At 35.2% G+C, this 14,697-nt stretch overlaps 1 protein-coding gene across 3 annotated transcripts in view; it reads left to right on the forward strand.

Annotated features, from left to right (window-relative positions):
* The window catches only part of LOC106663213 (regulating synaptic membrane exocytosis protein 1), a 189,694-nt gene extending 177,343 nt beyond the window's left edge, over window positions 1-12,351 (forward strand). For all 3 annotated transcript variants that reach the window (XM_024229980.1, XM_014387881.2, XM_024229981.1), the window contains 6 exons: window positions 2,563-2,748; window positions 3,081-3,239; window positions 8,765-8,873; window positions 11,684-11,751; window positions 11,812-11,907; window positions 11,974-12,351. In XM_024229980.1, the coding sequence (XP_024085748.1) occupies window positions 2,563-2,748; window positions 3,081-3,239; window positions 8,765-8,873; window positions 11,684-11,751; window positions 11,812-11,907; window positions 11,974-12,275 (920 nt within the window). In that variant the 3' untranslated portion in view covers window positions 12,276-12,351. The remainder of the gene's footprint in view (window positions 1-2,562; window positions 2,749-3,080; window positions 3,240-8,764; window positions 8,874-11,683; window positions 11,752-11,811; window positions 11,908-11,973) is intronic.
* Window positions 12,352-14,697: the final 2,346 nt, after the last annotated feature.

Consider the following 14,697-nt stretch of genomic DNA (forward strand, 5'->3'; position numbering starts at 1 on the left):
TCCTTTTGAAAAATTGCAAAAAGGAGGGAAAATTCAAACGGTGGGGTTGAGATGGGAGGTTAGTGTCACGATAGCTCAAGTGGTAGACTAGCGGTGTATCTAGCCGAAGGTCGTGGGTTCGAATCCCGCTCGTGACACTGACTTTTTATCTCAACTAAAAACCTTAATTAATTGTAAACAATTATTTTTAAATAAATATATTAAAATTTATAAATCTTGTCAGACTATCGCCGATATTAGTTGAGATAATAACAGCGATGGTTTGAGTAGTTAAAATTAGACTGCTTTTCAAAATTATTATTTTCGAAGTCACTGTAAATTTACACTTTTCTTGGTGTAAGACGTACTTGTATAAGAATTAAAATGGCACTGTACGATCTAGTGATGATGATGAGGATACTAGTTAGCGGGGTTTGTTCTCCCGAGGCACCGCAGCCTTCTGGTTCCTTAGTACACTGAACTGCTCAATCCTTCTTCTCAGAGGTATTAGGTCATTGACTGTTGTTGCTAGAATTTCATTCCCTAGGTTTATCTATGCTAGGTTATGTCTCCAATGAGCCATAGCTTCCCACTCATAGATGATAAGGGTGGCTGTTTCTTTCTCCTCATTATGTAATCTGTAGATGGGATCATCATTATATTTGCCCATGTTATGTACATGACCGTTGTCCTATCCTCTGAGTCTGGCCCTCTCCAACTGCAGCAGTGAGTTTGTGTCTTGGTGAGGGTTGTTTTAGCATAATTTTATTGTGTCTAGCGCCGCTAAAATTTATCCACTTCTCCTCTTCGTAGGGGTTCTTCCATAGCATGAAAACGGAGTGGGTTCCTAAGAGGGGTTACCAAAGCTTCATAGCTTAGTCAGCCATTATTACATCACCCATTACTACAGTGATATATGACCTAGTGGTATAACTGTGGTTTAACACCAAACTAAAGTTTTTATGAACAGTGAAGTTATTTGGATCCATTCGGTGATGGAAGATTCTGTATTTGTTTTTGTTACCCCAAGTATAGGTTCTGAGGCTATGTATAGTCTTGCAGATCCTCTGGCCAGTGTGTCTGCTTTTTCGTTGCCCAAAATTCCTCTTCGCACTGGCACCCAAAATATCATCAGGTTGTTGCATTCCCCCAGGTTTTGGAGATTTTGGATGCATTCACTAATTTATTTTGTATTTTTTTACACGCTAATGCTTTAATAGCTGTTTGGCTATCAGATCTTATGAGGATTTTTTGTTAGTTTATCCACTTTTAAGATTTTCTAGGGTAAAAGCATTGACGGCATTTCATACGGTCTAGTATTTCACATTCATAAAGGATATGTGCCGATGTATCTAGATTCTTTGAGAAGTTTTCCCTCATCTTTTTTATGCAATAGGTAAGAAAGTGCCTTATATAAAGGCCTATAATTTTCCTCAAATCTTGCCTGCTGAGAAACAGTTCTTTCCCCTTTCTTTTTGAGAGATTTATGAATCTCTTAGCTTGCTTTTCTCCCGGGTTTGAGTATTTCTTTCTCAGCCCATTTCTCCAGCTTCATGCCTTGTTCCGACCCCATGGGTGAAAAGGCCTTTTTTTGGCTAGTTCCTCAGACTGTTCTTTTCCTTCTATACCTTCATGTCCCAGAATACACCTCAAGGTGTGTTTTCTTAAAGCCATAATGCAATTTATGCAATCCTAGATTTGGTTGAAACATAAAGCATGCATATTTAGGGCCTTTATTGCTGCCTGAGTATCCGAAAATACGTAGATATGGAAAAATCCAACCAGTCATTGCCATCCTTGGAATTCAAGGAAAAATTGACTTTCACTTTCTCTGTAATGGGCTGATTCTTATTTAATTTAACAATTTATTGACGCAGAATAAATTAAGATATTAAAAATTATATATCCTTAATTAATTTTTTTAAACAATTAAATTCAACTCTTCATCAAATCAAAAATATTTTTTAATTAAACAAAAGGTTCTGAATATCATTTGGTCTTTTTTTTAATTTTAGTTCTTTATTTTTTAGTTCTTTATTTGCAATGATTTTGGCTACAATACTAGTCTTGCAACCAGTCATTACCATCCTTGGAATTCCAGGAAAAATTGACTTTCACTTTCTCTGTAATGGGCTGATTCTTATTTAATTTAACAATTTATTAACGACAGAATAATAACATAATTAATATAAGATATTCTTTTTTTTTTTTTTATTTTTTTTAGGTTTTATATTCATCACATCACACCTTTGCCACTAATAATTTTCAAATATGTAAGCTTCGTGTATGATTTTTTTTTCTAATTATATAGAAGCTTCGTGGAATTATTTTTAAAAATTGTAGGCCTTTACCAAATAAAAGGGTTATTCTTGGGTAATTTCAAAACTTAGTTGCACTGACCCTTTCATAATCTTTTAATGACAATAAGAATGGTCAAAAATAAGCTTTTAGGATATGTTTCAGTTATGATTAAATTTCACTACAAATATTGCAGCTGGTCATCAACTCCTTTTAGAACATTCACAGTGCACAATATCGACATTGATATTTGCATAAATTTTAATTAATACGTTAAAATTTTAGAAACAAGCGATATGGAGCTAGAAGGGTGTATGTTCCTCCATCCAGACCATGCATACCAGAGCGGTTCAAGGAGGGGCTCCAGCCAGTCGGAACAGATAGAATTTGAGCCTTATCAACTTTCTAGAGATTTTTCGAGATCTCTGCCTGGATCAAGACGAAGCAGCTTCCAGTCAGGCCAAGACAAGGGTAAATTTATTATGTTACTACATTGCAAATATATAAATAAATGTCATTTTGATTATTTTTATAATATATACATGGAATTACTGCCGATAGAAGGATGTCTCTGTTTTGGAAATGTTTGGGAGAGGCATAGTAGCAACTCGATTCATCTTTCGGGAAGTTCAGGGTCGTCGGCCCATCTCTCATATAAGATAACATCCGCTCTGTCAGCGCTCTTCCTATCAGGTTAAGACACACCCGAAATACCCGAAAAATGAGTCGATGCATCAGTCCTTCCTAAGTGCACCTCCTAATCCTGTCACTTTTCGTTCACCCTGTCTCGTGCCCTTTTCAAGATGCCGAACCTCCTCCTCCGAGTTACACGAAAGAGAGAAGGCGCAGCTCGATTTGCAGGGTCATGCGCGACCCGGACGAAATTCTCCGGAGTTTAAAGCTGGTCAAGGGTGAACTTTTAGGCAGATCGTCGTCCATCTCGGATAAACGACGATCGTCCCGTAAGTGTCTCCTACCTGTCTTTAAACATAATTATATCATAGGTTATGCTGGTTTTAACACTACTAAATCCATTAAAAGAAAAAATATAAAAATATATTAATAATTATTTCAACCAAGTTACTCACACTGAAAAAAAAATCTCTACAGCCAGTATAGCCTAAACAACTTAATTAAAGTATAAGTGGTAAATAATAAATAAAACTTAATAATTTAAGAAATGTTCTATCTAAACACATCTCTTTTGCATTCTCTGTTTCTCTATGTAGTCAGAAATTTCAATTTACATGTGTAGAAATCTCCCAACATGCCCTATTTTAACTTGAACAAGGATTTTTTTTTAAAGAACTGATTTTTCCAACCTTGACATAACAAAAAAACATGTAATACATTTCAATTAAAATTTAAAGTTCTGGAACAGTTTGAATTTGATGTAATTTCTTTTTCTATCTATCTTTTCCAACACACTCTCTATCACATATTTATCGGTGAGTAGAAGACAAAAATTAAATCAAAAAAGGTAAGACGCTGTCTAGACAAGGTTTTTATTTTAAACTTTTTATTTAATTTTGAATTCAATGTTTCACCTTTTGTTACTATATTTTTTCTGTCTAATTGTATCGTATTTTTATCATTTAAGCATAGTGCTACTAAATAAATAATGAATTCAGAACCAATTAAATCTACATTAAAGCAAAAGATGTATGATAAAAAAATATAACTTTAATCAATCCCCTAAATCATAAATTGTCAATCTTATTAGACGCAATTTCAATAATAATGAACATAAATAAACAAAAAGAGAAAACCAAGGAGAATCTTTCCAAGTCAAAAATATTGCAACACCTTTAAAGGTCGATATATTTTAGTTTTTGACCTTAGCCCCCTTTTGTTTAAATTTATAGTCATATTATTTCTTACATGATAATAAACAAAGGATCACAATTTTTGGTTCATTTCTATGTTTCAGTTTTTACCTACTGTCAACCCATGGAAGCAATTTCTCTCTTTATTTTCTTTGCTCTGTCAATTTTGTTTGTGTCGTAATCAGTTTCAAGGATTATTAAAAGGTACAGGGATGCTGGGAAACACTCGAGACCCATTTCAACAGCATTAAAAACTTACAAGTATTCGGAAGATATCAATATAAAGCCAACTAAAGAAGAAAGTCTAGCCTAGACCAAGAAAGCCCATGGAATGCTTGGCACATCCTAAGGATATTTGCAAAGAGATGCAGACAAACCATAGCTTTTGCAGTATGAAGTATGTTGATCCAAAAATTCAACATTAAAACGTAATTTTGCCTTCATAAATTGTAAAAAGTATGGTCTGAGGCTCAAGTGACTGCTTAGCCGTTCAAACAAGCCTGATATTTGTGTAACAAACTTTCGATTAAAGCTAAGATGTCGATACAAAAACAACATGACGTTCTAAATTGTACCAAAAGAAAAGACCCAGGAGGCCTAAGAATTTGAAAAACCAAGGCTTTCAATCAACTTTCACTATACCTAAGAGTTTGATGCCGTTGCATGAAAAGCATGTTCTGAACTATTGGCAGGACCAAGCTAGAAGGCTTAGAAGCCTGCAGAACCAGGACTTTCAACTGAATCCTCTTTAGTATGTGCAAGTTTGAAAGTGGATTCCCGGGCATGATAAGGAGGTGCTGAACAGCCGGCAAGACTAATCTGGGAGGTTTAAGTGTCTGCAGAATCAATGCATCCAATTTACTACAAATAGTGTTCTGCATAATAGAAGGTAGACATTGGATTCCCTGTCACTGCTGAACTGGCAGGAAAAATCTAAGGGTCGAAAAAGCCTGTCTTTCAACCTAGCTTCCTGTGGCTTTTAACAGTCCATAGCCATGAAAGAGTAAGGAGCAGACCTGGAGCACGAAACAGTGGCTAGTGTGTCCTGGGGTACCAAGTTGGTACCAATTCTTCACTGGCTTAAGATTTGTGGACATTTACCTATGATCATAGAGCCTTTTATGCAATCCTTAAGCTCTGAATCATTGCTTATGCAATACAGGGTGTTCGGCTACACGTGTTACAAACTTTTTCCAGTAGATTCTACATTCAAAAAGGAAGCAAAAAGCCCTAATTAACTATGGTCCTAATCTCAACAGTTTCAGAGTTATTTCACTTTTTCTGATTTTTTAAGATTTCACGATCTTGCTTCAAATAAACAATGATAACTCCTGAACTAAAAAGTTTTGGACAAATCCGTTGATACGATTGAAAACTACGTTAAATTTCCAAACTTGTTAATACTCGTGCAATAAGCGTTTTAGTAGCGAGAAATTTGAAAAAAAAATTCAAAGTTGAAAAGCTTACTATGGTGATTCTTAACTACTATTTCCAAACCTAGAGACTAGCAAACTGCAGAAAACGTACTACATTTAATATCCTTTTTAGCATTACAATTGTTTTTTAATTACTTTTTTCAGTGATGAAGAAACTGATGAAGGAAAAAACCGCGGTTGAAGGATTGGTAAGGTGGAAAATTAAAAAAAAAAACTTTTCGATTAGGGAAATTTGTTACCATCGTTTTTCCTTCAAGTCCAATTTGAGCAACACTCATTTTTGATACCTAGGTAAATTCTGTGTTAATGAGATCCTCAACCATTTCATTTCTATTCGGACGAAAGTTTTCAAATTCTTCCGGCCATCATGCAAATTATTTTAATGCACTCGTGATTAATCTTAATTTTATATCTGAGAAATTTTTAACCGCCCTGTGTTTTGGCAGCACTGCTGGCAACACTGATTACTGGATAAATTGTTTCGTTGAATTACGCTTAGATTTCTATTAAATATTTTAATTTTGAATAATAGTTTATTATACTTAGTTATACTTATTTTAAATTCCAAGAAACACTTTTACACTCTAAATTAAAAAAACCTCGCATCCCGTAATCAAATGTTTATTTTGAATAATGTGTGGTGATTAGTGACCAGTTAGTTAGTCGATGATTATTCAGAAATCGTGAGATGCGGTCTGGTGTGATGTAGGTTTCAGAAAAACATTTTCTTTACCGTACCAACGTTTCAATCTTTATTGAGATCATCTTCAGGGCCTGGGATTTACAAACATTGTTTACATTTAACAAATACATGTAGGATGTGGAAAAAAGTGAATTTATACAATGCAAAAAAAATATATATTTTTTATATTCAATCAGAGTATTTCTACTCACTCAAAGTGTTTGTTTTCTGCATAAGAGTGACATTTTTGCGTGTTGTGTTGAGAGTCTGGCACTCTCCTTATTTATTATAAAATATACACAAAATAATATTACATACATATTTTATAATAAATAAGATGCTAATAAACCATTATTCAAAATAAATATTTGATTACGGAATGTGAGGTTTTTTTAATTTAGAGCGTTAAAGTGTTTTTTCAAATTTAAAATAAGTATAACTAACTAAATAATTCTACTAACAGGACTGAATGAAACCATCTTGCTCTATACTTTGTATCATTACCAAAGTTTTTTGTAAGTCTCAGGATATGGCACACCAACACTGATGAAATAACTGGGGCATAACTCCGAAACTCTCGAGATTCGGGCCATAGTTAATTAGGACTTTTTGGTTCCTTTTAGAATGTACAATCTACTGGCAAAGTTTGTAACACGAGTAGCCGAACACCCTATATGTTCAGCACCATAAAACAATGTGTGTTTCTGAGTACCTGAACACCACAGTCGTCATGCTCTTGAGTGGCCATCAAGATGTCGAGAGTCCAGACCTTAACCCAATAAAATCAAAAAATACAACAATATAAGGCTGTTGCGATATTTTTGATGGAAAGTTATCACGACATTTGTGCAGATTCCCTTCATATTGAGCAACTCGTGTCACTCACGAGTCTGAACAAATATTTGTGCCAAAACCCAACGAATTTAATAAAATAAATTAAAACAATAACCTTTTAAAATAAGTGAATTAAAAATTTAAAAAAAAAAAAATCTGTTATATCTCCCTGCCATAAACAAATTTAAAAAAAGATGTGCCTTCGACCAAATTGAGCAAAAAGGTCCTTTTCCTCTTCTTTACCAGGACTACCCAAAAGATAATCCTTTTTGTTAAAAAAAACTATTGCTGCAAAGTGTATTTTATTAACAAGTTAAAACTTTGTAGGGTTCCAATCTTCGTAGAGGTCATTAAACAGGTGAAAAAAGAAGCCTAATTCCTGGGTTTACTGAGCTTTCGGCACATTACAGTGCCATCATCAGGGCCTATTTTATTACAAATTAAAATAAATACACAGTAACCATACCATACCATACCAACATACAATTAAAAATTAATTTGATATACATGCTGTACATACTTTCCCAAGAATGAAGAAAAACGATTAACATGGAAAACAATTGTAAAAGCGTTTTGGGTTTAAGGTTATGGAGCACATGGCCAGCATACTACATTTTTGACGGTGAAAATAGACATCTATGTATAATTATATGTAATTATTATTAACCTCTCTCATTAATTTTAATCCTTTGTGCATAGTTCCTGTAAATAGCTGTAATTTTAGTTTTGAATTATTTTCTGTGATCTCAAATGTTACCTGCAAGAAATTGCTAGTCAGAACAAAAATTGTTGGACCTCTAGTCATATGGATTTTTAGCAAGGTATTGTTTTACTTTATTATAAATTATAGTTTTTTTTATACATATATATACTATTCTATTATTTATATTCTATTTATTTTTTATTTATATTCTATTTTATTGATATTATATTCTTTATTTACCTGTCTAATGACCTCTTCGAAGATTGGAACCCTACATAGATTATCTGCAGGTCAATCAACAAACATCATAAGTTAAAACAATATAAATCACTGATTAAGCATTTTTTAACTAACAAATAAATAAAAACAAAATATAGATTTTTTTTAATTACGACAGCTTTGCAAGACAGTCTATAGTCTTAAAGACAATGTTTAATCACCGATACTTGTAACATACCATAAAACTAAACTGAACACCGTAACAAAGCACTATGCCCTTTGCATCCTAGAATATGAAACTGTTACATATCTATGTGTGTATTATGTATTCTCTTATGTTATCCTGTACATACCTGTACATTTATATGTTAAAATATTTGTTCAATGTTGTTTTAGTGTTTTAACAATTGAAAATATAGTATAAATATAAATTATAATTATAATAGCTGTTTTAGATTTGGATCGTTAGAGCTGATTTAGCTTGTATAGCTACAGGAACAGGAATGTTTTTGTTCCAGAAAAATAATTGCGTAAAATAGCTATAAATCTGTTCCTGTAGAAGTACATTTTATTGCTATTTATTTTGCTTCATTATCAAGTACATAAACATCCTGTGCTTTTTCGCGAAAGGCTCTTTGTTTATTAAGTGGGCTTTGATCATAAATCGCTCAGCATGATTTGTTGTTATATGAAAGGACATATACAACAGTTGTAAATACATAGAATTTGTGACAGATTTAATTTTTTTTTTAATTAACAAAAATTAATAGATGAAATTGTAAAATAGGTTCGGGGAGCTTGGTGGGTGGAGAGCTGCGACGGAAGGAGTCAGTGCCGGAATTGTTAGAACCGACGGTTAACCAATCAAGCCCCAGTGATGAAGAAGACAAATGGAGGTAATCCAAGAAAATTCTAAATTTGAAAAAATTATTTCCTTCAGCGAAGTTCATTGGATATTTCTGGTTAATTTATTAATAATTTCGGTAGTCAAAATCAATATCTATTTATAAGTCCAAAACAAATGAAGCATCATAAAACGATCAGACGATTCAAATAAGAGGCATTCCAAGATGAACTATCAAAGGTGCTAAAACGAGAAATTGCCTTGTTCAGTGGCCATATCGAAAAAAAGATTTTTTGGTGAAAATCCAACGAGGGCTATCATTGCCTTTATGAAACAGTGCGTGTTTTTTCTTTTTATTTATTTTTTAATTCTGTATGTACCACGTACAAATATTACATTACACTTAACAAAAATTTACATTAAATTAGATCATACAATTAATCTTAATCCATTATATTTAGTGGTCTATTGACCATAATAATTATTATTCCAATTAATTAACCTTTTTATGTAAGGTTTTGGTTGAAATAAAAAAATTAGTGTCGCGAGTGGGATTCGAACCCACAACCTTCGGCTCAATAACCACTTGAGCTAATGTGACTTCGATCGAGTTGGTGTCCGAATGGATCGAAGTCACAATAGCTCAAGTGGTTAGAGCAGCGGCGTATTGAGCCAAAGGTCATGGGTTCGAATCCCGCTCGTGACACTAACTTTTTCATTTCAACCAAAACCTTGCACAAAAAGATTAATATTAATTTTTAAACAATTTAAAAATTTTCATAGTCCAAGCTCTTAATAAAATGCACAAATATTACACAAATTTCACTGTCACTCACAAGAAGTTTTTCGGGAGGCCACTTAAGCCCTCTGGTTGCCTTATCAGAGACGCTATTTCCGCTTCAAAAAAGTCTGCAATGGAAGATAATATGGACCGATGACTGCGAGGTTGTTGGATCACAAGGGCAACTTGTGAAACGATGAAGATATTCTCTGTTTTTTTTCCATGACCTGACAACACTTGAGTCACCTTGTAGCTTATAGCAATGTCACACTTGACTATTGCCCCTATAGATGGAAAAATTTCTTTAGTGAGCATGCCTTTCCCTGTTGTCTGCCAAATTCATTCCCACTTTTGCTTCTCTGCTTTCTTATGCGTTCTACATAAGTTTTCGGGACAAATTTGAAGGATACCTGCAAATTCTCATCTTCCGATGCTTGTTTCGCCAATAAATCAGCTCTTTCGTACCTACTTCACCAGTATGAACCTGGACCTTACTGAATACTACATTTCATTTCCGCTGATTAAGACTCAATAAGGCTAGCCGAATTCTATCCACCAAGGACATGTGGTTGTTAGTATTGGCGATCATGACGACAGATATCACTATCAGTCACTACAGTTACATTTTTCCAATCTAAAGGATCATCTATAAGCCAATCATTTCGATATAGCCAAAAGTTCAGCTTGGTTGTTTAAACAATGTTCTTCAAGACGAAACTGTCGCTCCAGAAGTGTCTCATCATCCCAATAAGCCACAAAGGCACACCCAAATTTTTCATTCATCTTACTACCATCTGAATTGATGGATAGCCTGAATTTTGGGCAATTTAAAATTTCCGCTTATTTAATTTCAGGAACCAGTACACATCTAGTTTTGTAGGTGTATCAATTTTCAATATCATTATTCACAGCCTTCCATTATCTTGTGCTTTTTACCCATTTCTTCGATCAGTACGTGTGTGTGTGTGTGTGTGTGTGTGTGTGTGTGTGTGTGTGTGTGTGTGTGTGTGTGTGTGTGTGTGTGTGTGTGTGTGTGTGTGTGTGTGTGTGTGTGTGTGTGTGTGTGTGTGTGTGTGTGTGTGTGTGTGTGTGTGTGTGTGNGCGTGCGTGCGTGCGTGCGTGCGTGCGTGCGTGCGTGCGTGCGTGCGTGCGTGCGTGCGTGCGTGCGTGCGTGTGTGTGTGCGTGTGTGTGTGTGTGTGTGTGTGTGTGTGTGTCAACTCTGAGGAACGCGCGTAACCAGCCAACACAGGGAGGACTCAAGGGTTCCTCCTTCTTTAGCTTTACATTTTCATATAACTGACTATACAGAGCCCCTCTTGGGTGTTGATAAAAACCATTTAAAACTAAACCAATAGTCCACATCCTCAGGAGGTCCGGGGCTTTGGCCCTGAGGTCCCTCTGTCCCCTCCTTCAGCAAAAGTTCGCCAGCCCAGTAACCCGTGTCCCTCAGCGATGTTTCAATTCTTGTTACTTTTGTTAACTACGTGTTAATGTTGTGTTTTTGTTATATACAGTTGTATAGTTTTATCTTAAGACAGTTTAACCAATACATACTGCCAAGCATGATGAAACATGTCATCTCTATTGCTTTTATTCCAAATTGGCCAATTTACTATATTCTTTAAACCAATAAATATTTTTATCTTTAATCCGATTCACAAAATAGCCTGGATATCATTCAAGTTGAAATTGGATTGCTTGTAGAGAAGTTGCTTAAATCCTGGCAGGAAAAATCTAGGAGGCCTACGTATCTGCAGAACCAAAGTTACCAACGTAGCTATACATAAAGTTCTGCTTAACTGAGTGTTGAAATTGGATTCCCTTGTTTGACGTGGAACTGCTGAATTGCTGGCATGGCCAAAACCCTTAAACATGACAAAACTAAATATTTTCAATTACCATTCATTACTAAAACTTTTAGCACTCTTCAATTTACCAAAAGGAGGTGTAAGTGTATAGTGAGCAAAGCTTGCAACAGAAACATCAAATTGTATATATTTATGAGTCTTTAAACGTAGTTTTCTTTAAAAGAAAATTTATGCAATAGTATTGATAAATCGTAATAACTTGTTTATACCAGTACAAAATCTGAGCCGAAACCACTTGGGCCAGGACAAGTTCAACCAAGAGGATATCAATTAAAAATTGGTAAATAAAAATTCAGTATTGTTTTGTATTATTTTTGTTAATTAATTTTTGTTGCAATAGGGGGATGCGTTGAGATAAAACTGAGCCTGCTGATGACGAAGGGACAGCTTGAAGTTGAAGTGATCGGTGCAAGAGGGATTAAAGGAGAGCCTCCTGGTATTTTTTTACTTTATGATTTTTTTTTTTGGCAGGGATTTTTTAGTATTGTTTTTGATTTTTTAGACACATATGTCAAGATGTATTTGAGAGAGGGTGATCGCTGGCTTCAGAAGCGCAAGACGAAAGTCGTACGCAGGTCGAACGAACCTCAGTTCAGGCAGACACTGCGCTATGCTGCGTGTGACATAGAGTCGCGTTCGCTCGTCGTCATGCTCTGGGAGCATCAGAAAGGATTCGAGCATAATCTCGGACTCGGAGGGGCTGAGCTTTGCCTCTCGCAGCTCCCGCTTACCCAGCTCACAATCGGGTGGTACCCACTTTTCCCGATCCACACACTAGGATCCGATTCGAACGACTCTCCTTAAAAAATATCTCATTCAAACTGACTTTTTTTAAGAATAATTTTTTAATTAAGGCTGTGAAAGTTTATTTTCTTTTAGTTTCCATGAAATCCTTAAATTTTAATTAATAACTTTTTCTCCTTGCATCCAGCCTTGCTCAATATTTTTAATAAATGCAAAAACAAATATTTACGTTTTATTTTAGATAGACAATTTCATGTTTTCTTTTCTTGTTTTTTAATTTACTAATTTCTGCCATTTCATACCAGTTTAAGATGAAAACCAAAATTGAAAATTATTCAAAATAAACACAAGTATTCAATAAATTAAAAGACCATGTCTTTTAATAATAATAAAATAGATGTTTATAAGTGTAAAGGATACAAAAAGAATTGTTAGGTGTGTAGTATATGCTTAATAAGTAAAAACCTTCATGGGAATATAAACTCCTTGTCAAAAAAATCCCAACACCCTGACATATTTTGGGTATTTTATAAAAATTTTCAATTAAAAGATTTTCTTGTAATCTTAGCCTTTTTCTACGGTGTTCTATGGTGAGAAGGAGGTCTTTCAAGTACCTTCTTGATATAAGATTTGACTCTTAGAAACTTCTTCGAACAATATACTCCAGAATGATATCCAGCAATAAAATTTTTAATGGCAGAAGCTGCTGAATTGCGCTTTATTGTTTCTGGTCTGAATTTGTTAGTGTCGAGTGTTCCAAGGTTCACTGTACTTTTTAAAAGTTTTTCTTTTTTTTCCAATTAACTAAATAATCTCTTTTCGGGAATAGCCCGGTACCCTTGAAATCCAAGCTGGTGTGGGTCTCCCGTCCCTAATTTTGCCGATCAGGTCAATCGTGTGTCTGTTTCCTCCTCGGAATTCCAGATATTGTTAGTCAGATGGCTTAAGGGATCCCAATCCATGTGGGAGAGCTATCCCAAGCAAATGGAGGGATATTAAGGACAGGATACATCACATCTTGGGGAGCTGTTTAACCCAATGACCTGAGTGTCTTGATACACAAAGGCATATCTCCCATGACAACATCTAACACCCTCAACAAGGCTTCTGGTATGCAGCCATGAAGGTCTCTTGTTATACCCTGTACTTCGCCACTTTCCAGGTCTTGGGTGCATCAGGTCAATAGTTCATCTGTTTCCTCTTCCTTCTTATGGTCAAATTCTAAACCCTAGAGACAGATGTTGTTAGTCATTTGGCTTATGGGATCCCAATCTGGGAGAGCTATCCCAAGCAAATGGAGGGATATTAAGGACAGGATATATCACATCTTGGGGAGCTGTTTAACCCAATGACCTGAGCGTCTTGATATACTAAGGCATATCTCCCGTGTATACCCCGTACTTCGCCACATTCCCGTCCGCCACCTGGTCTAGGGTGCATCAGATCAATTGTGCATCCATTTCCTCCTCCTTCTTATGATCGAATTCTAACCCCTAGGGGCGGATATTGTTAGTCATTTGGCTTATGGGATCCCAATCCATGTGGGAGAGCTATCCCAAGCGAATGGAGGGATATTAAGGATAGGATACATCACATCTTGGGGAGCTGTTGTAACCCAATGACCTGAGCATCCTGATACGCTAAGGCATATCTCCCATGACAACAGCTAACACCCTAAATAAGGCTTCTGGTATGCAGCCATGAAGGTCTCTTGTTATACCCTGTCCTTCGCCACTTTCCCGTCCACCAACCGATCTTGGGTGCCACAGCAACGTCCATGGCCTCAACATGGGTTATAGGGATTTCAGCCTGAACCTGATACCCCACACGGGGAGACCGGTGATGAAGACTTGCACTTCCTTGGATTGGTGATTCTGGAACGGCCTGAGTTTATTACCTTCACCTTTTAATAGTTCTTGAAACTGACGATAATAGTTGAATAATTGAGCACAATATCTCTTCCTAAGGGAGACTGATGATTCTAACCGATTCATCTTAGCTTAAACGACTATGTCACAAGAAAATAAACTAAAATGCTACCCAGGGCTAGCAAAAGGTAACAACCGACTGAAACATTCATCGAAATGAGCCAAGAAAAATTTTCATCCTTTGCTCATTGTTCATAGTGATTGTCCCAACATCTCTCATGAGATAAATAATAATCAAATAAACATAAAGTATAAGCAAAACCTGGGTTAAGATCAAAAATTAAATTTAAAAAAATCTAAATTTAAAAGTGTTGCTATGTTTTTGACAGGAAGTTGGTATTTATAATGAAAGAAAAATTCTAAATATAATAGGTGTTCGTAGTGTGTCTAAACGTATATTCACAGTGCATTTGAAATTATAATACGACCAATTTCTTTTTTTTTAAATAACATATTGTGCTTCCTTGTATACCTGACACCAACATACTGAAAATTTGAAAAGGTTTGTGTAAATTTGAATTCAAATTGAAATCTAAACCAAACTAGGACAGTCC

Source organism: Cimex lectularius, unplaced genomic scaffold, assembly GCF_000648675.2.
Source record: "Cimex lectularius strain Harlan isolate CLEC.00 unplaced genomic scaffold, Clec_2.1 scaffold320, whole genome shotgun sequence".
Lineage (NCBI taxonomy): Eukaryota > Metazoa > Arthropoda > Insecta > Hemiptera > Cimicidae > Cimex > Cimex lectularius.